Here is a 23,889-nt window from a genome sequence, read left to right on the forward strand (position 1 = left end):
TCCGGGTTTGTAGCCTATCCGGTGTTAAATCGTCAGTGTGCGTAATCGAAACAGCCAATTAGAGCAGTTTGTTATACAGGCTGCTTTTATTGGCGCAGCCTGTATAAAAATGGGTGTATTTTATATGTGAATACCTTTTGTTAATTTTTTTGCCAAAAACATATAAAGTTGATAGTTGTTTGTGTGAGGTTGTTATGTACACGACTGCGCATGTCCTAAAGTGCTTAGATTGAAGGAAACTTCAATTTTCTGTTTGTAGAGGGCAATTAAATTAACTTAAACCAAAATATACTGCACGCATATAATAAATGAAGTAACAGATGCAGTAATCTGATATGATGAAGAGAAATCAAGAGCAGAGACTTTGGAAACCAAGAAAAACACAAAGAAAGGTTCATGTTTTGAGTGCTCAGAAGGGAAAAAAAAACACATTTATTATGATAAAAGACGTAAAATGTGACAAAAGTCTATATTGAATCATGAATGATAAATTTATAGAGGAATAGTATTCTGGGATATAGCTCAGATATTTGAAAATGATTTGCAAATATAGAAAGTAAGAGGTTTTAGGTGCATGTTAAATCATTTCCACAGGAGTACTCATTAACGTTTAACATCCCTGTCACATATTAACAACATAAACATTTAACAATGGAATATTTCTCCAAACGTTGTGAAATCGATCTAGCTGAAATTATACTGTTGGCTCAGTTCTAAAATGAATTTATAACTGCAACTGTTTTAAGTATTAAAAAAAAAAAAAAAAAAAAAAAATCACAGAAATACTGATGAAAAATGTTTTGTGCATGAAGTTCTACTAAATAAATCATGTGCAGAATAACATGTTGGTTAAAATATGGCTTTTAGTACACTTAGGCAGCAGATTAATAAACCGTTTATGACAGATATTCTCTGAGAAATAGGACCACTTTGCATCATCTGATCATTTTAATGAAGGCAGAACTGACAACTGAGAGGAATCACAGTACACCGTTCAACATCCACCATCCGGTATGTTAGTGTACTCACATCAGCTAGGAAAGGTTGATAATATAACAATTTTAAACCATAGCAATACCAAAACGGTCCATTTCTGGTTTCAAAGCACCAAAACAGTCATTTAGATGCCAACTTAGTAGAAACAAAAAAGGCACTTTTAAGCTTCTGCAAAGTGACTGTTTGAGACCTATTTCTTCATTCACTTATACAAACACTGGCAAGTATATGAAAACCAAAAAAAAAGAAAAGTAAAAATTTTCTCTCATAAAAGCTAACAAACAATACAAAACAACTTGCTGATGTAAAAGATTTAGAAACAGTGTATTAGTAGTGCAGCATCACATGATGCGTAGACTGTAGGAATGCCTATTCTACAACGGGGCATGCATAGTGTTTGCTAGTGACAATATACTGAACTGTTGGAGTTAGGTTACAGACAGTAGCTGATATACAAGTCAAAGCATAGAAAAGTAAGGACATTCTGCAGTTTGCATGCTGAGGAGCATCAGGAAGAACAGACAGTATATGCCGCCGCATCTCAAATGAGGACATATGTTCAAGTGGAAGGCGCTATTATAGAGATGTGGAGACAGAAACTGTCTCTGTTAGCATTCAGGTGGAGTTCAGAGAGACACCCGGGGGACTCTGCCAAGTGCTGGAGGCTAAAATCTGTCTCTGCAGTGTTAAGGTAGCATACTTGGTTGCAGCATGTCCGACAGGCTCGCTTTGGTGGAAAGACTTAGATTTTCACCAGTGTGGCCACAACTTGGTCCTTGTTTTATGTTCAGAGCGCAACATCGCTCTCCACTGAAAACTGGGTCAACAAATTGGTTAACTTTTGGAGATACAGTGAAGTTCAAACTGTTTTAGAAAGCTATTGTTTCTGCAGTGGCTTCTTCGTACTGGACGATGCTTCATCATAAAGCTGAAAACAAGGTGTTGACACAGTGTTCCCTGTTTTGTTTTTTCAAATGTCAACCGTGATCGTGTTTGCAGAAAATAGTCATTGGTAGTCTGTTTAGTATCTACACTTTCAATTTACCTTCTGTCATGTCAGAAGTTGCACAAGAGCAGTATTGCGTCACTTTTCTTGCTTATCAAGTCCAACAGTCACGTTTGGATCTGTGCGAGAGCTGCTTTGAAAGTTTGAATTTGAATACAAGCGTGGTGTGGCAGGGATGGAGAATGATTATCAGATGAATGCATTTTTACCTATTTCTATATAGTTTCTACAGTTTTATAGCTCTAATTTGATTCTTTTATTAGTGCAAATCAATTAAAAAACTTGATACTGTGACCACCTAATTGCAGATTCTTTAACAAGAAGCTCTTTTGACTAAATTCAAACTATAAAACTTTTTAAAGCAGGTCGGACCTGCGCTTTCTTTGAAACCAGCTGCAGATATCAGTAAATACTGATGTCAAAAGTCCTGTACTTACAAAAGTCCTTCACAACACAGCCAATGTGCTCCCATACGGATTGTTTATGGTCAGGAAATCCGAACACTATATGTTTCTGCTCTTTCTGAAGTGGATTCACCCTTTCAAGACACCAAGGCACTGGCAGTTTGAAAAAGCAGAATAGCGGAAATGCACCCTTAGATCGTCCCCTGAAAAGTGTTTGTCATGCTGACTGTTGGTGTTTGAGGTTCTCTCTTACAGTCTGAGGAGGAGTCACAAAAGGTTTAAATGTTCTTAATGTTCAGTCCCCGACAAGATGAAGAGGTAATGCAGTGGTTATACTCATTTGAGGTGTAACATGTTAGAATAGTAGCAGTAAATCTGCTTCTAGAGCGCTGCAGAAAGGTCAAAAACACCATACAGTTATTGACTAGAGTCATTGTTTGAGGATTATTAGAAGGCTTGTCTCACACTTATCCATTGTGTTCTTTATATAAGGCTATTTAAAAAACAGCCACTTCAGGTGAACCTTTGAAGCTTAGCTGCTAATAGATCTTTTTCGTTTTCACATTACTATACTCGCTTAATATACACAACTTCAGAAGATAAATATTGTCACTCACACTTGGATCGCTCTCACTTGGTCCTTTACATGTTCATATATTAGCAGACAAATGTCTGAAGCTCATAGTAAGTCTCTTTTGCTTTTTTAAATCGCAGTGTAAAATGTTCAGATTTGGTCTCCGAGGGGAACGGGTCAGATCTGATCAGTGACTTTAACCGTGCTCCAGACTCCCTGTCACTTGCACGGCGGAGTAGGAGGGTGCAGACATCTGTCGGGCGAAGAAAGACGCGGCTCTCTTGGGCTTCAAGCGTTTGATTTCTTTTCCTAAAAGACAAAAATAAACAAATGCTGAAAAATCCTCCAACATAGTGAGACAGTCTTGGCACAGGAGGAGCTCACTCTAGAAAGGATACGCTGCTGCTACCAAACTGAAGGTTTGGACTCACCGGTGTCCACGTAGCTGATGGTGTTAAGCGAGTGGACTCGACTGCACACAACACTGCCTTGCCTGTGCAGCATCCCGCGCCTTCCTCCGCGTCCATTCTTGCTTCTCTCTTCCTGTCCAGCGGGCTGCTGAGATGAACCCACCTCGCCATCTGTCTCGGCTGCAGCTCCCCCCTCGGACGCAGACTTAAGCTCCACACAGAACTCAATGAAGCCGCTCATTAGCTCCGCCTGGTTAGCAGAAAGACGGAGCCTGAACCTGAGCCTGAACCTTACAGACTCTAACAGAGCAGAGACAGTGGAGATATTCATAGCCAATGATTTAATTTCATAAAACGTTTCCTACCTGTTTTGAGTAGATCTTTAGCAACTTGTTGACAGGAGTGCCGTCTTCATCACCATCAAACTCCAGCCACAGAATGTGTGAATCCCCTTCCTCCTCGGGGTAGCTGTGGTCCCAGGAAAGCTCGCTGAAGCGCAGGCCGAGCAGCACGTGCTGCGAGAAAACATTTTCCAACAGGAGGAACCGTGAGAGAAACAGACTGAGAAACATGGAACGTGCTGCTGTTTTAGAAAGGTGTGAACCGCTGCTCACCTTCTCTTTGACATCCATCACATAAACACCCTCCAAGCAGATCCCGATGTTGACCACTTTGCGTTTTCCCCTTTGCAAGATCCCTTGAGCTGGTTTGTCAATCTCCCCAAAGAAGAAAGCGCACCTGTTTTTGCATTTAATGTTAATTATTTGCCTCATGTTGAAGAATACAGTGCATAAATGCCTCATTATGCTAATTCATACCCATAATAAGGCAGCGTGTGACACGTGTTGAGGTACTGGTGTATGAGCTGTGTGGGCTCAGGAGAGCTTCCAGCAGATGTGCTGATCTTTCTGTACTCCTCCAAGAGGTTCTGCTCCAGCCCGACCTGACGGCTTGACTTCCCTCGCAAAGTAGAGAACAAACCTCCGCTCCCCATGGTGACGTGCGCAGGCAGATAAGAAGACAGCTTCTTCTCCCTGTGGGAAACAGACAACAGAAGTTTGTTTGGTGCATCAGATCTGTGAAGTATTTTCTCCCATTTTCTTTCCCTTCCTAATTTACCCAACTGTCAAGCTTTCGTCCTTTCATGTTAGTCTCATTTAAATGCTCTTTGTAACATGTTTTATTGTGACTTCGGCGAGACCAGCATTCCTCTCCTAATTAAGTTGTTTAGAGTGTAGCTGAAGTTTTGACCTTTCCTCCTCAGATGTTACCACTCACATTCTTAGATAAACAAAGTGCGAGAGAATCACTTCCCTTATAGACCAACAAGTATTCATGTAGAAATCCTCTAAAAAGAGCATCTGTATTTAAAACAAGAAGCACCCCGAGAATGCAAATACTGCGCACTCTCTGGGCAGTATTTACTTTTATGGGAATAGTATTGTATTTTGTATGTATTCATTTTCTTTTCTTTGGCCTTTTTTAAATGTACTTTAAGAAGTTTGTAGTGCAGTAAAACTCAGATAAGAGCAGTATGGCAGATGTTCACTTTGAGTACCCAAACTTTATGTAGAAGTAGGTAATGGATAATAAGTGTTGATTTGTAAATAACTGGACATAAATAACTCGAGCTTGTCATATAATATTATACTGCAGAACATTTCTAACTAACGAGGTGGCTCATTCTCTTGACAGTTCTTGACAATGTAACAAATTTTGGGGTCAACTTGAGAGAAAGGCAGATGTGAAATGTAAAAGTGAAATCAGAGGTCAAAGGTGACATGAAATTTGGATACTATTTAGAATCCCCATATATGATTCCCTACATGTCTATATGTTGTCAGTGCAAACAATGGCAGTAAGATACATGGTTTTAAATAGCTCTATATAGCTCTATATATCCCTTTGACCTTCAGATTAGTCTACTGACCTTGAAGGAGAGGTCAGAGGTCAAATATGACATTACATTTTAAATCTTTACATGGTACTTTCTATATGTTAATACACACCACACTTGTAAGAAGCATAGTTTCTAAGTTATAACATTTTTTTTGTCAGTTTGTGACCAATACATCATTAAGTTGACCTTGAAGACCTCGGTGGATCTTAGCAAAATTTTAATGGATTGTTAAGATGACCCCACTCTACACCTCTACAAAGTTTTATCAGAATTCATTAAAAACTTCAAGCTATTGGGTTTACAGGCAAAATCACAAACATGTACACAAACACTACCAAAACATAATCTCCTTGGCGGAGGTAATAAGCTATAAATATACTTCAAAGAATAATTACCAAGCTTATAGTTACATTTTTCTTTTCATTAGCCACCGCAGGGTTTGATTTTGCTCTACTACTATGTTCAAGTTATGTGTAGAGGACAAAGCAAGTATTTTGGGGTGCATTATTGTTTGTGTTCATGCAGTAAGGACATCAAATCATCTTTTGTGGTATAATAATTGTGGATCACTCAGTGAAGGGCTGTGAAACAGCAGGAAGGAAGTTCAGACAGCAGATAACTATAAACACAAGTCAGATATTCTATTAATATGCATGCTTTTTGTAGATTTGGGTGCCTGCAACACCATCTGGAGTTCTGCAAACTCCAGATGGTGGATTCAAACCCAGGACCTTCTTGCTGTGAGGCAACAGTGCTAACCACTGCTCCACCACACTGCCCCCTTCAACTGCAGTCAGTTTCAAAAGGCCGAACAGTGACGAAACCCATTCTGAAGGTTCAACAAGCACAACAAGCTTGTTAAACCTGAGTCCAACAAGCACTCAGAAAACCACTGCAGGTCCAGGCAACTGTTAACATAAAAAATAAAGGCCTTCTCAAACAAAAGGACTGCTGACCCTTTTTCACAATGTCTGTGTTCCTTTCACAGGACTGCATCACACTGTCACTTACTGTAGTGAAGCACTCAAAGCTGCTCAGTCTATCAGATACCCAATTTAGAAATATACGGGGGCTGAAGGAAATGGTTTGGGTGGTGCTTTTTACATTGTTTTTGCCACTGCATTAAGCTGCACAGCAGAAAGGCGTCCTCTCCACGTTTGACAAACTGATCAACAGCAGAGTCACATTTAAAAATATGGAAAATAGGAAGAGAGAGAGACTTCACTTTGTAAAAACAGCGACTCTGTATCAACGTGTTTGAACATGCTCTCTAAGCAAGTGCTGGAGTTTACACAGAGAAGAATATTGGAAAACAGTCAGATTATGCTGGGATTTGTTTTTCCCAAAACAACACACACAACTGGCTCACTTTTACTGATTCTGCAGTTTACTTCTTTTTCATCTATGCGTTAAGAAAAGTGAACAATTAGCAATCTCACTAAATTACCCAAGGAAAAAAAATTTTATCAGAATTTTTTTGGGGGGGAGGGGATATTTATTTACGTCATGCAAATAATGTCACTGACTGAATGTGACCAGACTAGTAACAAAACACACATGGAAAGAAAAAACCTCAGTGGGGTCTGGGGACGTATTTCTTCATTTTCTCTTATTTGAAGAGTAACATATAAGAAAAGTAGAATGAACTGCTTTCAAATACTTATTGTCCTGTAGATAAATGAATGAAGCTGACATAATACTTCAATACACAATACTTCTAACCAACCCTTAAGCTTGTAGCTCATGACTTACTTTCAAAGCACCAATAAAATACTGCAATATCCGATTTAGAGCCCGACTGATTTTTAAGACTGATACAGACACTGATACAGACATATCGGCTGATACTTTTTTCTTTGAGACACGAGACAAATTTATTATGTGTAGTCAATTATCAGTAATTACTAAGATAATATAATAATGCAGTCTCAAAACAATCTTGTTTCATTTGTACAACAAGTTGTGGATTATTCCTTTATGCTCTGCGGACTCTGCTCAGATCAGCTGGTTGTTGTATTTGTGGCATTTCGTTGGCAACAGGGACATTGCAGATTTCCCTCTGGTGGACAAACTATGCGACATTCACACTCATAACATGGTTGATGGGTGTTTCTCCCATCTCTTCTTCACTTGCCAATATCTCAAGCTCTAACTGGACCTGCTCCTCCCAGGTCACCATCAACGGGAGGTGAAGGATTTCCCCTACCTTGGTTGTATAAGATGCTAAAATAACAGTCTACAACTGTAAGCTATGAGTCAAATGGATGGCAGCTGTGGTGACCCGTTTCAGAGAGAGAGGAACACACTCTGTTTGCAAACGTGAATCCTGGAGTTAATATGAAAGGTTGATCCACAGAAAATGCTTTACTCAAAGCTTCCTTGGTTGGAAACATTGGCCTTAGTGTATTGTATAAGCAAGGGTTCTTTATTCATACATAATATGGGGGTTTGGCAATTTACAAACAAACACCATTCTTCTTGCTATAAAAAACAAAAAATAAACAAGAATATTTCCCTTAGACATCAATCCTCTATCATTAGTGCTAGAAAAACTTTAAGCCCTTTTTACCTTATAGTTGTAGCAAATTGTTGGCTGTCCAGACCAGTTCCCTCATCAAGAGCAAGAGACAAAGCTCCAAGACTAGTCCAGTGCTCAGGGTCGCAGGGGTATCGACCGGTGAGGATGTTGCCCCTGGCTTCCTCATAAAGAAGTCGCAACACTCCCTCATCCTGTATCTGCTCAGGAGTGAGACAGTAACTCAGCGTGAGCACATTATCTTTGAATCTAAAAGACTTTTTGTCTAATTTAGTCCAAATCTGTATCTCTCTTAGCTTGTTAAAATTGATTTTACACATTTCACAATAAAAACTACTGACATTATGAGCTGTTAATTTGAATTTGCTGCCTTGTGTGAAGTACAAAATCTTAATTCAAAGCACAAGCAAAATGCAGACCTCATGGCATATAATGCTGTCTTCATAATTCTAAGATCACTGGAAGTTTTTGCAGAGTTAAGAATACCTGCAGCTCTTTAGATTTCGGATAAAACACACTGCGTCTGTACTGGAGACACGGTTCATCTGTCAAAAAAAAAAAGAAAAAAAAAAGCAGAGGACAATAATGCATTAGTGTTTGGTGATTTTTTATTTTTTTTTAAATCATTCAAATCCACACTAGATGAGATTCAGCCTCATCATCCAGTGTGGAGGAGTGAGGGTATAAAGACAACTTGAGTACCCTCAAGCCCACTCTGCTGTGGCTCACAGTCCTGTACCGTGGGTGGAATCTACTCCACAGAAAAAGTAACAGCTTTTAAGGGATTATACAATACCTGTGCGATACTTTTTATGCTTTACTGCTGGAAAGCTGTCACTGTGTCACCACTTCTTTGACATCGCTAGACTAAAAGCACCACATTGCAAATGTGTGGGCTGACCGTCTCTGAGGGGAAAGAATTATGACAAAAAAAACTGCAGACTGAGTCAGTGCCTCTCACTTCACGTACAACTTGTTCAAAATGAGCTGTACTTAACCTAAAGTCCAACGCAAGCAGTACGTATATTTAAAAAGAAAAACTTTGGTCCACAGTAGTTTGTATATACTACATTTTGGATTTACTTACACTCTTTTGCTATAGAGTGTATGTGTAGAGTGACTTGGATTGCTTAACTCAGTCACTCTAATCTAATCTAACTGATGTTTACATGCCGCTCATTGGGAAACAGTATTTTAGGGGTCAGAGAATAATATTCTTCAGTCTGTAGAGGATGCAGCTGTTTGGGTTGCCATTTTTTTGGTAAAGTTTATCAGATTCATGGTAAAGTAAGAGGGCATACTCCGTAATCTAAAAGCTTTACTACATCTTACTGGGAAGGCCTTCCAAGAATAATCTACTGCTCAGCAGCAGAAGCGATTATCTTTCCTTTCATCTCTTTGTACACTGCAACCACCCTTTTCCTGCGACAAGTTCCTTTATCATGTTTTGATTACAGAAACGAGATTTCTTGTGTTGACAGCTATTCTTCTGTCACGTGTTTGGTAGCGCATGTAAACCCAGCAGCACGCTGTCAAAACTCAGACCTTGTGAAATGTCTTCCTCTGAAGCATCGGTGAAGCGATACAGCAAGTCGTGCCACTGCCGACACAACTTGTATGGCTGATGCCTCGCCTTTAACTGCAGTTCTGAAGATAGGGAGGAGTGAGAAAAAATTTGACAGCAATAGGTTTTATTCACGTCAAGTAATATATCATCACATAACATAGATAAGTGCTAGAAATACTGGGGGGGGGGATTCTAACCAAGCAATGGAGAGCAAAGCCAGAAGGCAAAAGCATCCTGTGCAGATTCAGGAACGTGGAGAGCTTCCCGAACACTGCGGCCCAGCTCCTGCACAGTGACACTGCCGAGCCCTTCTATAGTTAAGTGTACTGCACTCTCACCAAACAGGTATACAAGCACATCTTGAGCTGTATAGACAAACACAATGAGAAAAACAAGCACAATTAGAAAAATGTAAAAAGATTAATGGCGGAAAAAAAAAAAAAAAAAGACATTCAATATGAACTTTACTTAAAGTCAGTTTGCTTAAAATTAAAAAAAAAAATCTAATCTCCTTGAGACTTTGTGGCACCATACCACGGGATAGTGTTGCAGAGGAAGCAACACTTCCTCTTAGTGAGTGATCATCTGATGAATCTGGAGGAAAGTTGCACTCATCTCCTTCCATCTCTAATCTGAAACAAAAAGACCAAAAGTCAGAGCAGTAAGGAATGTGTGCAACGCAGTATACTTTACAGAAAGGAACAATCCAATCAAAAGGGATGGACAGAAATGTACTGCCAAAGTGTCAGATGGGTGAGGCAAAACAATCATCAGAACAAATATATGCTGCACTTGATGAAGAAAAACATGTCACAATTGTGAACATACAAATGCCAACGTGGGAGGCCGCACACCTGCAATAATATAAGCTCCCAAGCCTGTCTCAAAAGTTATTTATCTACAGTTTGCTAACAAGAATGGCCAGCAGAGTGGTCTGAGTGTATGTTGTGCTAACAGCCTCTCAAAGATGTGTGTAAGACCTTGGGAATAGTCGCATCTCTTTAAATAAAGCTTTACTGCTACGTATATGCTTCGGAGACGACTACACCAGGTATCAGCAACATGAATAGGTGCATCCTTATCACTTTCCCTTTCTACTTCCTCCTTTTTCTGTTATATTTTGATTAAAAACATAAGTCAGGGTTCAGTGTGACCCAGCGCCACCTCGTGTTTTTAAACTGAGAACGATCCTGCACAATCAGAAAATCCCAGTCAGTCGACTGCTGCTGACCTCACCCTGTTGAACTGGAGTTCTCCTTGAGAACCGACATATAACTGTTATGTCGCCCAGCTGATACGGTTTTTTAACGTGTACATAAACAGCATTAATCCCGTTACAAAGCGGCAGCAAACACACACAGGTCGTTGAATTGGGCAACATCCCGCGGCCCGTGGATGAAACAATAGCTAGTTCTTCACTTTTAACAGGTTTGCCCCATACAAGCCCAAACACAGCCAGACAACGGCAGGCATTAGAGAGCATAACTCAGCACAAAACAATGTAAACTGCAGTGACAAGCGGTAGCTAAAAGATAGTGGAAAAACATTATGCTAGCTACATAAGCTAGGCATCGGAAATACCAACACTGAGAGTCACTCCGATCATTTTAGACGCGTTAATATGTTTCATTCATCAGCCAGTAGGAAACAATTTAGCTCCTGAGGCTATCTGGCCCATTGGCTAACTTTATGTGTGTTTTGTTTAACAGTCTGACATACTATTAATAGCAAGTGATGAAACTACATGTCTCTGTTGTCGCCCACCTGCCAGTTCCGGTAAGCTTCCGTCCAGTCTCTCCTCTGGTTGTAATCCTGCTGATTTTGTAAATACTGTGGTCGAGCACATTAACTAACCAACGACTTGCTGTTATTTCCCTGACCGCAGCTTCTCAGCTACCCTGAACTAGCTCTTCTAGCAGCCGCAACAGTTTCAAACTGTGCGACTGTCGAACGACTTGAATATTTTGAGCCGTTCCTCTTTGATTGGGTGTGACGGTCGAGCTGGATGATTTTGAACCACAATAATTGAAATATTTATAAATTAAGTAGTGACTGGAAGCGAATACCCATAAATGTTCGTCTGGAGATATTCTGAAAGTGCACTGGCTGACTGACTCCGCACACTATGAACTCGTTTAGCAGAAACCAGAGCAAAAGGATTTGATCCTCAAAAGGACTCGAAAAAGAGAGCCCAACGTCAGAGAGCGCGTCGTCCCCGTCACATGATCGAAACGTCATCACAGCTGTATTTCAGCGGGCAGCGGATTAAGTCTATCTGCTGCAGATCATTCAATTTACCTACGATAAACAGATTAAAGCCACAGTAATGCAATCGATTCCATGCAGTCATAGCTTCAGACATCCCCATGAATCAGCTCTGATCTGATACAGTGTCAACAGACGTTTCACAAAGTGGTATTTATTTCATGGCGTTTCCTCACAGTTTGATATCACCCATTGTAATCTATTATTGTTTTTCCCTAAAGATCTTCTCAGATGCTTTCATTACCTGCAACCATTTGTAAAAAGGAAGTCAGACAGCAGATTTAAATAACAGTAGGACATAAATAATATGATGGAAATACTGTACTTTATAGCTTTAAAAACATGTGTGTGTGTGTGTGTGAGAGAGAAAATCTGAAAACTTTGTATTTTATTATTTTTCACACTTTTAAATTTATATAAGCAGACAAAGCCTTCATATATTCACTCTGCATCCTACAGGCACCTGACGCCAGTGTCTAACTGCAAAGGCAGCAGGTTGGGTATTAACTAATGGGATTTAGCAGCTGAAGTGTCAGAACAAAGGACACACTTGTTGGCTTTCACTGCATTACTGACATCGATTAATCAGTCCTCCTAATCTGTTTCCTTTCACTGAGTGAGATAAGAGAGGCAGGGGAAAAGTGCTATCTCAGAGCCACTGTTATGGAAGGTGACAGATGAAGTATTTTAATGTTTCTGTGTGCTGTATTTACATCAGAAAGAAAAAAAAAGTGACTCCACTCCATAAGGCATTTAGTAACCTCAAACTTTAATAAGTCATCTCTTATATATTATTATTTTCATACTCCTGTTGCGCAGCAGAGCATTGTGCCTCGTTTTTCTCTACAGCCAGCTTTACATCTTCCAAAAAAGAATCTTTCTGTACACTTTATCGATTAATGTTTATCCACTTATTGAAGGGTGACTGTTTTATTGCTTTTGACACAAAATAAGTCTTGTGAGACTGCAATAAGCAATGCACACAACTTTCAAAAGTAAGATAGTAATTACACGTATTTGTGGGACTGTAAACATAGCCGTAAAGAGTTTGTTAATCGTATGCAGTGAATAACAGGAAAAATAAAAAGTGCTAAACAATTAAAAAAAAATGCTTATTATTTTAAGCATCTTGTTCATTTTTTAAGAAGTACTGAGAAGTGTCTGAAAACTGGATTAATCACAGCTGCAATGGGTACCTTTACTGGGAATTAAGATACCAAGACTGAATTTGAATGGGAAAGTAGAGCAACATTTGTATAGATAAACTTTACCAGTGATGGTCATCTGACAATTAAAAAAACACCCCCCCCGCCAAAAAAAACCAAAAAACCCTCTATCCCTAAATTTGTGAAATTCACAGAAATGTGAATTTATTTATTTATTTTTTTAAATTAAAGCTCTTCCTTAGTTCCCCTCTTGTTGTAAAAATTATTTACATATGATCTTTGAAACATAAAAAGGGGTTTAGGTGGGAGCTGGGGTAGCAGCTGTTGTAGAAGTGGCTGCAGCTGTGCCTTCCTCCACCTGGTTTTTGAGCAGCAAGAACTTCAGCACAGGGTCGAGGTACTCCATGATGGTGTCTTTCACTCCTTTCTCTAGCAAGTACCCCTCTGTCTCGATCTCAGTGTTTTCCTTTCCTGCCACTGCCTCCATGGCGGTCTGCAGGAGCCGCAAGCTCACCAGCACAGACCCCTGCAAAAGTGGAAGGTGGAGAGATTGAGGAGCCAGTTAGACAAGGCTCAATCCCTAAAAACCCAATGTTATGTGTTTCCCATCTTATAAATTACAAGCGCACTGTGGCACCACCATCTCTGCCTGACATTATTGTGGGAACAGTGGAACTCCTCTCATAGTTTACCTGTAAGAGGAAGATTGACAGCACTCCAGCTCCAATAGTGTTCATCAGACCCATGTAGTAGTTGACCAGGGCCTCTCTGCACCCTCGGAGGTAGATGTTGAGCTCCTCAGTTTGGTAATCATAGTTATAGTGAGCTGAGTTGTTGGTGAGCTGATACTGGATGCATGGCCGTGGAGAACTGGGGTTACAGCAACTGAATGGGACTCCATCTAACAAGTAACGGCCATCCACATTGCTCTTGATGCGGCTAAAAAAACAAAAACAAATGAGGGATTAGTAGCACTCTTACCTTATTGTTGATTTGATTGTTCTCTTTAGTTGCAGTATTGTAATCAGAAATTCTTACATGTTTCAACAATATGCACAAATATTAAACCCACTACAATACATCCCCTTACTCTTTCACTTCCTTAGAGCTGAAATCAAGGTAGCGGTTGCTGATCCACTGGACCTCAAACCAGTCCCTGAAGTCATTGTTCCCACAACACTGAAACTCCATCTGCAGCCGATCGATGTTCTGCTTCTGGAAGCAGCGGCCTGGCGTGTCTGTGTCCTTGTAGAAGCGGATGCCATTTCTAAGGCCAACCTTTAGAGAAGACTCCAGACTGCCCTTCATTGCATAGCTCATGATGACAGCTAGCAGCATGAGCACAGTGAAGAAGCAAGAGATGGCAAAGTAGGGCTTCAAGAAGTTCTTCCAGCGAGGGAATCGCCCAGCATCCAGGGCATCCTGACAGATCTTTGATGCAAAGTAGTTGATGCCCAGGGAGGCGAGACCAACAATCATGAGGGTGTTGGGCACAATATGAATGTCTTGGTTATCCATTACCTGAAAGTGAGTCACACAGCAATGTGGGGAATTTAAATTAGATTTATTTGAAAAATAATTGGATCAAAATGTGTCTCTTTAAAGTTTTCAACAATAGAAAAGAGCAGATAGCATGAAATTCTACATAAATATGAAATTTGATGAAAATGCATGCTCACCAGCCACTTAGTGAGGTACACCTGTTCAACTGCTTGTTATCTCAAATATATAATCAGCCAATCACATGGCAGCAACTCAGTCCATTAAAGCATGTAGTCATGGTCAAGACAACATGTTCAAACTGAGCATCAGAATGGGGAAGAAAAATGGTTTAAATGACTCTGAACGTGGCATGGTTGTTGGTGACAGACAGGCATCGTTTACACACCACAGCCTACCTGAGTATTGTTGCTGACCATGTCCATCCCTTTTATGACCACAGTATGCCTATCTTCTGATGGCTGCTTCCAGCAGGATAACATGCCATGTCACAAAATTCAAATCATCTCAAACTGGTTTCTTGAACGTGACAATGAGATTTCAATCCAAGATAGCAACTTTTGGATGTGGTGGAATGGGAAGATTAACTTCATGGATGTGTAGCCAACAAATCCGCAAGAACTATGTGATGCTATCGTGTCCATTGTGGACCAGAATCTCTGAGGAATGTTTCCAGCATCTTGTTGAATCTGTGCCATGAAGAATTAACGCAGTTCTGAAGACAAAAGTGACTTCAACTCAGTACTAGCAAGGTGTACCTGCTTCAGTGTCCAGTGAGCGTATGTTCACAACTACGAACACAATTAAATTTACATGTAAATTTTTTAACCAAAAAAATTTTTTTGGCTTATAGGTGAGACTGCTTTTTCAGTGGCTACAATTTTACCTTTGTAGACAATAATTCAGACAGTACAGTCCTGAAATAAAAGCCTGGTCACACATGTGTGTTGATGAAGTGTAGAAAGTTTAAAAGAGCCTTAAAAGATCTAATTTTGTAAATACCTACAGAAATAAATGCAATCATCATCATTACTGTCAGATATAAAATCTCATAATGAAGAGTTCAACCAGAGTGAATGAGCCACAAGCAGCTGGGGCTTAAAGGTGTTGCTCAAGGACACTTGCAGTGCATTTAGTGTCTAAGAACTGAGTCCAGTATGCACTTCTTAAATACAGAACAGATACAAACACCAAAATTGCATGAAACTGCAGTCATCCCCCTTTAAATGTGGTAGTGAGGTTCTACCGGACTTTTTTGACATCGCATTGTTTGTCTTATGTCTCTGGTAAATCGCTGTAATTCCACTGGATCATGTTGTAGAGGGTATTTCCTAAATGCTAAGCAAACTGACATCTGCAGTGATGAATTTTAGTAAAACGGAAATTTAAGAAAATAGTCTTACAATAACAAACTATTACAAAATCTAGTGTTCAGTCACTGATGGTGGGATAAAAACCTGTGGTGTAAACTGCACAATGTGATAAAATTTTTCAATCATTCAAAGCCTTTCAATGTTATGATAAAACAGATAATACAAAGCTATGGTGACAGCCTTCAGAAGCAGGGATTAGAGTAATTAAGACTGACGAAGCCTAATTTATTAAATGGTGAGTCAGGATCCAAAGTGGGTCACAGGTGTACCGCTCAATGGCCTATTAGCGAGGAGATTTCATTTATCCTCGAGGACTTTTTCCTTTGCATTCCCCCCCAAAATACAGTCCCTGCAACACGAGGCAGACACAGGTGGTATTTATCGAGTGTACTCAGGGATATTCACATCAGTTAGTACACAGTTTATAATCAGATTCATCTTACAAATAAAGAATATATCATACCTGATCTTTACTACAATTTGGTGTGAGTTTAGAATTATTAGCACTTATTAGTGGTTAATGTGACATGTTTTGTAACAATTAATTGCAGCAAGGGCAACTATGCTTTTAATGATTATTTTCTTCCTATTAGAATCAGCGACACCAACTATGCATGCTGTTAATCCTACATTGCATGGAAACAGTAATTACCCAGTAGCTATTTTCAGGCATGCTACATGACAAAAACGGACAAATTCATAAAGCACTTGAAAGTATTCACTCTAGGAGGTGAAACTTTAAGTACCTCTGCCCTCCTGCGGAGCTCTGTCTTGAGGATGCATCCCAGGGTGAAGGTCGTGGCCCCAGCAACTGTGGCACACCAAGACAGGAGCCACAGTCCCTGGGCTAGCTTCACTCTTTTCTCAAAGGGGAACTTCATCTTCATCACCACCATGGTTGCAGCGCGGGACTCTTACCAGGTCTCACCGGGGGAATAGGGGAAGGAGAGCAACGAGGCTACGAGGGAAGGTGCTGTACTTTGTCTGTGAGAGAGGAGGAGAGATGAGAGGCAGGACTCTAAAGGCTTACAGATGAAGACGACAGAACTGAAACACAACACTGAATTGTATAAAAATAGACCCGTGGCAACAGTGTGAGCACAATTAAGATGCAAAGACATTAACTTTGTGAGAAAAACCAAAGAAAGAAGTAGCGAAGTTAGTGGAAAGTCCCTGGAAACTTCCGGGTTTTAGAGCTTTACATCTCAAGTGGTGTGTCTTCAATTTAACTGCGTCAAATTTCACCTTATTTGTCGCCCAAAAAGATGCTGAAAAAAAGTCCAGTTATCCCCAGCAACCACTGTGTACCGTCCAATGTGCCACACAGTGGATTTGGCACACTGGATTTGGCAAACCTGGATGCAGGGGGCGTCTTACCACTAATACCTACCTATCCTATTAAACTGGTTTGTGGATCCAGGCCATTGTTTGCTCAGCATCCATCACTCATGCAGAGGGCATGGATGATGAAGCAAATTGAACTTGACAGGGAGGTATTATTAGTATACAAGTTATTATCTGTGTAATGCAGATCCTTTAATTTCATATGTTGAATGGAAGAAATTAGAAGGGAAAAGAAAATCACATGAAATTTAAAAAGGAGACTTGGATTTAGACAAATATGTCCTTCATCAAACTTGCTATTACTGCCTGACTACTACTCTGCACCCTAATAGCATAGTCCCAAGGCAGGAAAAACCCTCGCCTCCTCCCTACTGCTACCCACTTTCCATTCATATTCCTGGCCAGTATGACCTCTGTCATTTGCCCTAACTTTTGAAGAACTCTTCTTTTATGTAAATAAACACAGAGCAATAAATCTATGGCATTAACATCTGTCCATACCCTCTTAAGCTGAATAGTTCAAAAATGCATGTGTGAGATGCTGATTTATTACAGTTTGCATAAGGCATCTCCAAGTGTTCTGGATTTGTCCATGTCCAGAAACCATCCACTCCACTCAAACAGTGTTTTTAAGTTGAAAACACTGTTAAATGATCCGTAGGTATTTGTATGGTCCATAGATGGGATTATCACCAACCAAGGAGGAGTAGCCTATACCAACAATGGGCACCTTTTGTACAGGCATGAATTTTTATGGACAGAATTTCTAGATGTAGCCAAGTGGTGGAAGGCTTCAGCCTTGGTGGTCTCAGAATCTCAACTCTGCTTTTTGCGGATGATGCGGTCCTGTTGGCTTCATCAGTTGGAGGAGTTTAAGTATCTCAGGGTCTTGTTCACAAGCGACGGGAGAAGGGAGCGGGAGATTGACAGACGGATTGGGGCTGCGTCTGCAGTGATGTGGACGCTGCACTGGTCTGTCGTGGTGAAGAGGGAGCTGAGTGCAAAAGCAAAGCTGTCGATTTTACCAGTCAATCTACGTCCCTAATGTTGGGGATTATTTTTTACCCAATGAATAAAATGACAAATGTTTAAAAGTAAACTCCAGTAAATTAATTAATAAAGAGTGGCTTGGCCAAATAATAAACAATTAAATGCTCCTCCACATCGAAAGGAGCCACTTGAGGTGTTTCAGGCATCTGACCAGGATGCCTCCTGGGTGCCTCTTGGGTGAGCTGCTCCAGGTATGTCATACCAGGAGGGGGTCCTGGGGCAGACCCAGGCCAGCTGGGAGATATATTTGCTCCAGCGTGTCCTGGGAATGCCTTGGGCTCCCCCCTGGACACATTGGAGGAGGTGGCTGGGGAGAGGGAGGTCTGGGCTTCTCTGCTTAGGCTGCTGCCCCCATGAGCTGGCCCCGGATAAAGATGGATGGATGTATGAATTTTTATTTACTCTTGAAACTCCAGAGAAACCACTATGTTGACATGACTGCACATCATAATCAGCAAGATGATGTGTTAGTCTTTAGTGATTGCTTTGGGAAAATAAAATCCTTCCCTCCCCCCCTCCAGGGAAATTCAATGCAGATTGAAGGAGGAAATAAAGTGTGGGAGATGACATTTCTGTTTGATATCAGACACGTTGTGCATGGATTGAAGTACACACATTAGTTTTGAATGTTGTGTGCTCTTTTAGTGTTACTGATATTTTGTCAGTGTGTTATTTTAAAAATGCACACTAGCGTATTTACTTTCACATCTGCCTAAAAAAGGGAATCAGAAATTATTTTTACAAGTTACTGTGATTTAACAGACTGTTTTTGAGATGCATGTGTCGATACTTCCTCTTCCAAGCTGAACATTTCATGAGGAAAGTAGTTCCTTTGTCCTCTGCTCTTTCACTTTTACTGTAAATGTGAAGTTAATTTACTTCGCAATAAATGTAATCTTAATGCAGTACTATTGTTGTGTTTTAAACAGGCAATTTGGTTACTGTCATGTATTAAATTGCCAGTAACACATTAGCAACAACTAGTAACTGTTGTTGCTAATGTGGAGCATTAAATGACTGCGACTGTTATTTCTCCCCCATTCTCCCCACTCAAAGTGTTGGCCCATTATTTGTACACCTGAGTATTTGGACATATTGCAGTACATGGCATATGTGGCCTGCCATTTTAACTTCAGTTCTTCAGCTGATTATGATCCCTTTATGATTACTAATTAAAGTTGGCCAAGTCCTTCATCATGATAATCCATGAGTTTCTGTGCTCTCTTGCTTTTGCAGCCTACATTAATTTCTGTTCATACTGGAAGTGGGGAAATAAACATCCCCGTGTCTCCTTCCTCACACCAGCTGCAGCTTTGTCTGCACAAAAGTACTGTGAGCTGCAGCTTCCTGCATGCAGTGTGGCAGGTGGTTAACACTACGTTAACCGAGTGCAAATGTAAATCTACCTTTACCCTGATGTTGATTGCAGCCGTGGGCCAGAACCTTTCCAGCAGAGCTCCTGCAATGTGAAAGTAGATACTCAGTAGCATGTGCAACTGGTATTATGCAAGTTGTGACAGAGCAAGTGTGATGTAGGATTAATTTCCATGTTCATTCTGTACTTTTACACTCTCGAAGAAGTTGCTGACAGCACATGGACGAGGAATTAGAAAGCAGTGTAGTGTTCGATCCACCCAGGACAGCTGAAATTGGATATCCCTGTTTTATCATTTAAGTTAGATGTGACATGGACAGAGACACAACTGTGAAATCTGTTTATTTATTTATTGTTTATTTATTAATTATTATAATATTAGGAACAAGACAAACATAAGATAATTTGTGCATTTTAAAAGTTATAGTAATACTGCATTCATAAGTATATATATTATTGTTAGTATGTAAGACAAGAATACTATAATTACATTTGACTACAAACTAAAAGGAAATCAGCTCAAAAATAATCTTTTAAATGTTTTGACATTGTGCTTGACGCTGTTTATAGCATCACACTAAACTGTGGCTACCTATGCAAAGAATTAAACCTTATATGAATACTTTTTAAAATTCTGCAATGATGAAAACAGAAAAGGAACTGAACCGATCAGCCACAACATCAAAACCACCTGCCTAATATTGCGTATGTCCTCCTTTAGTCATAAAACCAGATTTGACCCGTCATGGTATGGTGGGAATTTTGTTGTTTCTGGCACTGCGGTGTCAGCAGTGGATCCTTTGGCTCCTGCAGGCTGTGGGGTGGAGCTCAGGAGGATCACCTGTCAGTGGTTTTGGCTGATCAGTCTATTTATATCTGTATCTATGCAACAAAATTTACATATTTACATTTCACCATTAATGAATCAATTTATCTAAGCTGTACAGGATTTTCCCTGGTGCATTTATATATATATATACAATATTCATCTGCCAACAATCACTTTCAGCAAATTCCAACTATATTAATTTTGAGTTAGAGAGTTAGAAACTCTTCACTTTTACGGATACCCTAATGAGCCATTAGGAAAGTGACAGCATCAGTTTATCAAAGTAAATCCATAAAATTTACATTTAAAATTCATAAATTAAATGACATCAAACTTGATATTAGTGTGACTGAATCCATAAACCACTAAGATGAACTTATTCATGAAACTTTCCATGATGTCTACATTAAATTAGGATTTTAGGGCAGTCAGGTTGCTGTCACAGCTTTGTTCGCTCTCCTTTCAGCACCTCATCTGGAATCCCCCCTGTCCAGCCACGCAGTTCAGCCCTGTCCAGCTCTCTTCTCTCGGTAGAGTATGAATCACATATGAAGTGCTTTAGCATCCGCTCGGCTGACTGCAGGCTTGCTAAGGTATTATCTGCCTCTGACATCCTGCTATCTATTGGCCTCCCAATAACTGTATCTCTGTGGTTGCTTGTGTTCCAGTGATGAATGATCTCATTATCTAAATCCTCAGTAGCATCATTCCCGGGATGGTGGAGGTCCATCATTGCCTCTGTGCCTCTTAACTCTTTTTGCATGTGATGGCATGCCAGAGGAATTTCCTCCAGGCTAGCTGACCGGATAAGGATGGGAGACCCGTGGTTTGGACTGGTGGACCTGTAACATCCCTCACCTGTCATACCATCAGACAGATTTTTGAGGCCAGAAGGGCGAGGACTAGTTTGTGGTGCCGGTAAATTGTCATTGTGGGAGGTGAAATGAAGGTGAGGTATTTGCATTGGGCGTGGAGAATGTCGTCTGGGAATTTCCTCACTTCCTGACTCGCTGTCTTTGTCCAGGTCTGCCTCCTGGTGTCTCCAGGTTTGGCCTCTATGTGATCCTGTCAGTATAAGCCGTTCAGTCTCTTCTCCCATTTCTGACCAGTCAGATTCCTCTTCCTCTGGAACCGACCCCAGAGGTTGCTCCTGCCCAACAGCTTTAACATTTTCATAATTATGGTTGTCCATAAACTGAACTGGAGGGGGAGCGATGGGGAGAACCACCTGATTAATAGCATCATCTAACTGAAAATGATGGTGGTTTTTGTGTAGCGCAGAAGTGACCTAAAACGAGAAGAGGTCACAAAGTGATCAGTTCCCTGGAATTTGGAATGAATAAATAAATACAAAATATGATCCAAACCAAAACAAAGGTTCTGTAGGAACAAAGTGAAGTGATACTATATACTAATGCTAAATGCTTCATTGCACTCTAAATTATTTCAGAAATGTTAGAAGGTATTTAATTTGTATTTATTGGTTTGTTTATTGATCTTCTTAGTGGAATGATATCATAAGCATCAAATCAAATCAAAGGAAAAACACATATAGACTTCATACTGTAGAAAAAAGACTGATGTAACTCCCATGGCATCAAGTGGACTCCAACTCTGAAACCTCAAGTTTGACATTTTGGTCAATATTATCTTGACAGACATCAGAAATCAGTAGTGATGGGTGGATCAACCTGAGAAACCAGCAACACTCCACTTAGATATGGGTACAGCTTGTCAATCACAAGTTACCACCACCATTAATCATATGGTTTATCATCTATTTTGCTTTAAAGGTGACCAGAATGTACAATATAAACACCGTGCTGTGTTTAATAAGACTTGAAACTAGCTGCTTAGACCATGCGGAAGGTTTTTATTGAGGTAATAAATCAAGTGAGAAATAAGGTCATTTTTCATAAACTTCTATACAATCAGACTCCTTTTTCAAACCTGAGGAGCTGCCACCTTGCTGTCTATTAGCAAAGGATACCAGAATGTTGCTAATATTTTCCAGACCTTTTGTGAATCCATTTTTCTGCCTAGAAATTAAATAGAATGCTGAAGATCTTACAGTGAACACCTCAGAGGAGTTGACAAATTTTGTCTCAGCAAGCTGCTGGGTCAGCTCTGAAACACGGTGTTTCAACCGTTCACGTTCTTCTTCCATATTTTGAGTCTGAAACAGAAAGCATGAGGGAAAAAAAGATGTAATTCTTCATATTTATGTTTCTAATAAAGGAGGTTTTGCACCAGACGTGTAGCAACGCTTGTTTTCTCACCACTGAGTGAAGCTTTTGTTCAAGAACATTATTGGTCTGTTGTGTGGAGGAGCAGTTATCATGTAGTCTAAAATAAGGCAGAGACAGGGAGTTTCTCAGCAAAAATATAACTTGTATTCATAACGCATGTGATCGTCATTTGCAGCCGGTATCTGAAAAGGGCATTCTGCACCTTTTAAACTTCTCTGTGAGGTTGCTGAGCTCTGTGCGTGTCCTCTGAAGTTCTGCCTCCAGCAGCTTTTGGCTGCTCATGAATTCCTCTCCTAGACACTCCATCCTCACAGCTGTCTTCAGCAAACTGTGGTGCAGACCTTCATTTTGTTCCTGTATTATCCTAACAGGGCAGACAGACAAAAGAAGAAAGTCCCGTACTCAAGCTTTGATGCATTTGTTAAATTAACTGTAACTTTTCCTTTTTTGTCATATATTGTCATTGCTTTTACTTAAAAAAAAAAAATTACACAGCTCCACATTTTCTATGATATTCACATCCAAATACCCAAAATAATTACGTCACACTTACATGATTCTACCCAGCTCATGTTTCTTCTCCTGTATTGAAGAAAAATATAGTTTTCATGAGAAAAACAACATTCAAAAGGTACTCTTGATGAGGCCTAAAGAATAAAGTGGAAATAAAGCCAAAATGAAAGATGAACAAAGAACATTAGTTTGGAATGTCAAATTGATTACTATTAGTTTGTGCTTGTTTGTGCTTAGTGACTAATCTATTGTTCTGCAACTACAGTAATCTATTGTTCTATAACACGTGAACATTATTTGCAGATCTATTGTCTGCCATGACATGCATGCTGTTGCCCAAATCAATTTGAAAGGAAATTAGTTGAACATTGTTACATAACCTGTTAATGAAGCACAGGCAGTCATGTGACCCTAGCAGTTATTTCCTAATGAACATATAATAATAGCAGACTTTTCCAATGAGTAAAATAATGCCATACTTGATGTAATGATGGGCCAATAAAACTTGTCCGTTCCTCTTCATGACTGGAGAGACTGCTTGTGGTCCTGGGTGACTCAGGCTTGCTGGAAAAAGACTCTGTGTTCCTGTGTGAAGGTGGACTGCCTCCCTTTAAATCAGTGTGGTGGTCATCCTGGTCAAGATCATTGTTTTTTGAGTGGTGCTGGTTGAGATGTGATTCATGATGTTGATGGCCTAAACTGGAGTGGTCTCCATGGTGGTGGTGATGATGAGCTTCCTTTTGATGATCTTCAGTGTGATGATGATGATGACCTGTACTATGATGGTCACCACAATGATGTTGTTGATCTGGACTGCGTTGGTCTCCATAAT

General features: G+C 40.1%; 2 protein-coding genes across 2 annotated transcripts; both read right to left on the reverse strand.

Annotated features, from left to right (window-relative positions):
* Window positions 1-929: 929 nt before the first annotated feature.
* On the reverse strand, window positions 930-11,545 carry frmd8 (FERM domain containing 8). The gene is made up of 11 exons (XM_030746664.1): window positions 11,158-11,545; window positions 9,928-10,025; window positions 9,591-9,758; window positions 9,372-9,473; window positions 8,313-8,371; window positions 7,860-8,026; window positions 4,209-4,424; window positions 4,005-4,128; window positions 3,756-3,905; window positions 3,412-3,640; window positions 930-3,289 (listed from the first exon to the last, which is right to left on the reverse strand). Exons 2-11 carry the CDS (start codon window positions 10,016-10,018, stop codon window positions 3,177-3,179), a joined length of 1,419 nt encoding a protein of 472 aa, XP_030602524.1. The 5' UTR covers window positions 10,019-10,025; window positions 11,158-11,545; the 3' UTR covers window positions 930-3,176.
* Window positions 11,546-12,406: 861 nt separating this feature from the next.
* On the reverse strand, window positions 12,407-17,104 carry rom1a (retinal outer segment membrane protein 1a). Its single transcript, XM_030746689.1, has 5 exons — window positions 16,943-17,104; window positions 16,444-16,681; window positions 13,915-14,345; window positions 13,517-13,763; window positions 12,407-13,350 (listed from the first exon to the last, which is right to left on the reverse strand). Exons 2-5 carry the CDS (start codon window positions 16,591-16,593, stop codon window positions 13,123-13,125), a joined length of 1,056 nt encoding a protein of 351 aa, XP_030602549.1. The 5' UTR covers window positions 16,594-16,681; window positions 16,943-17,104; the 3' UTR covers window positions 12,407-13,122.
* Between the last annotated feature and the right edge of the window lie 6,785 nt (window positions 17,105-23,889).

This window comes from Archocentrus centrarchus, chromosome 14 (assembly GCF_007364275.1).
Source record: "Archocentrus centrarchus isolate MPI-CPG fArcCen1 chromosome 14, fArcCen1, whole genome shotgun sequence".
NCBI lineage: Eukaryota > Metazoa > Chordata > Actinopteri > Cichliformes > Cichlidae > Archocentrus > Archocentrus centrarchus.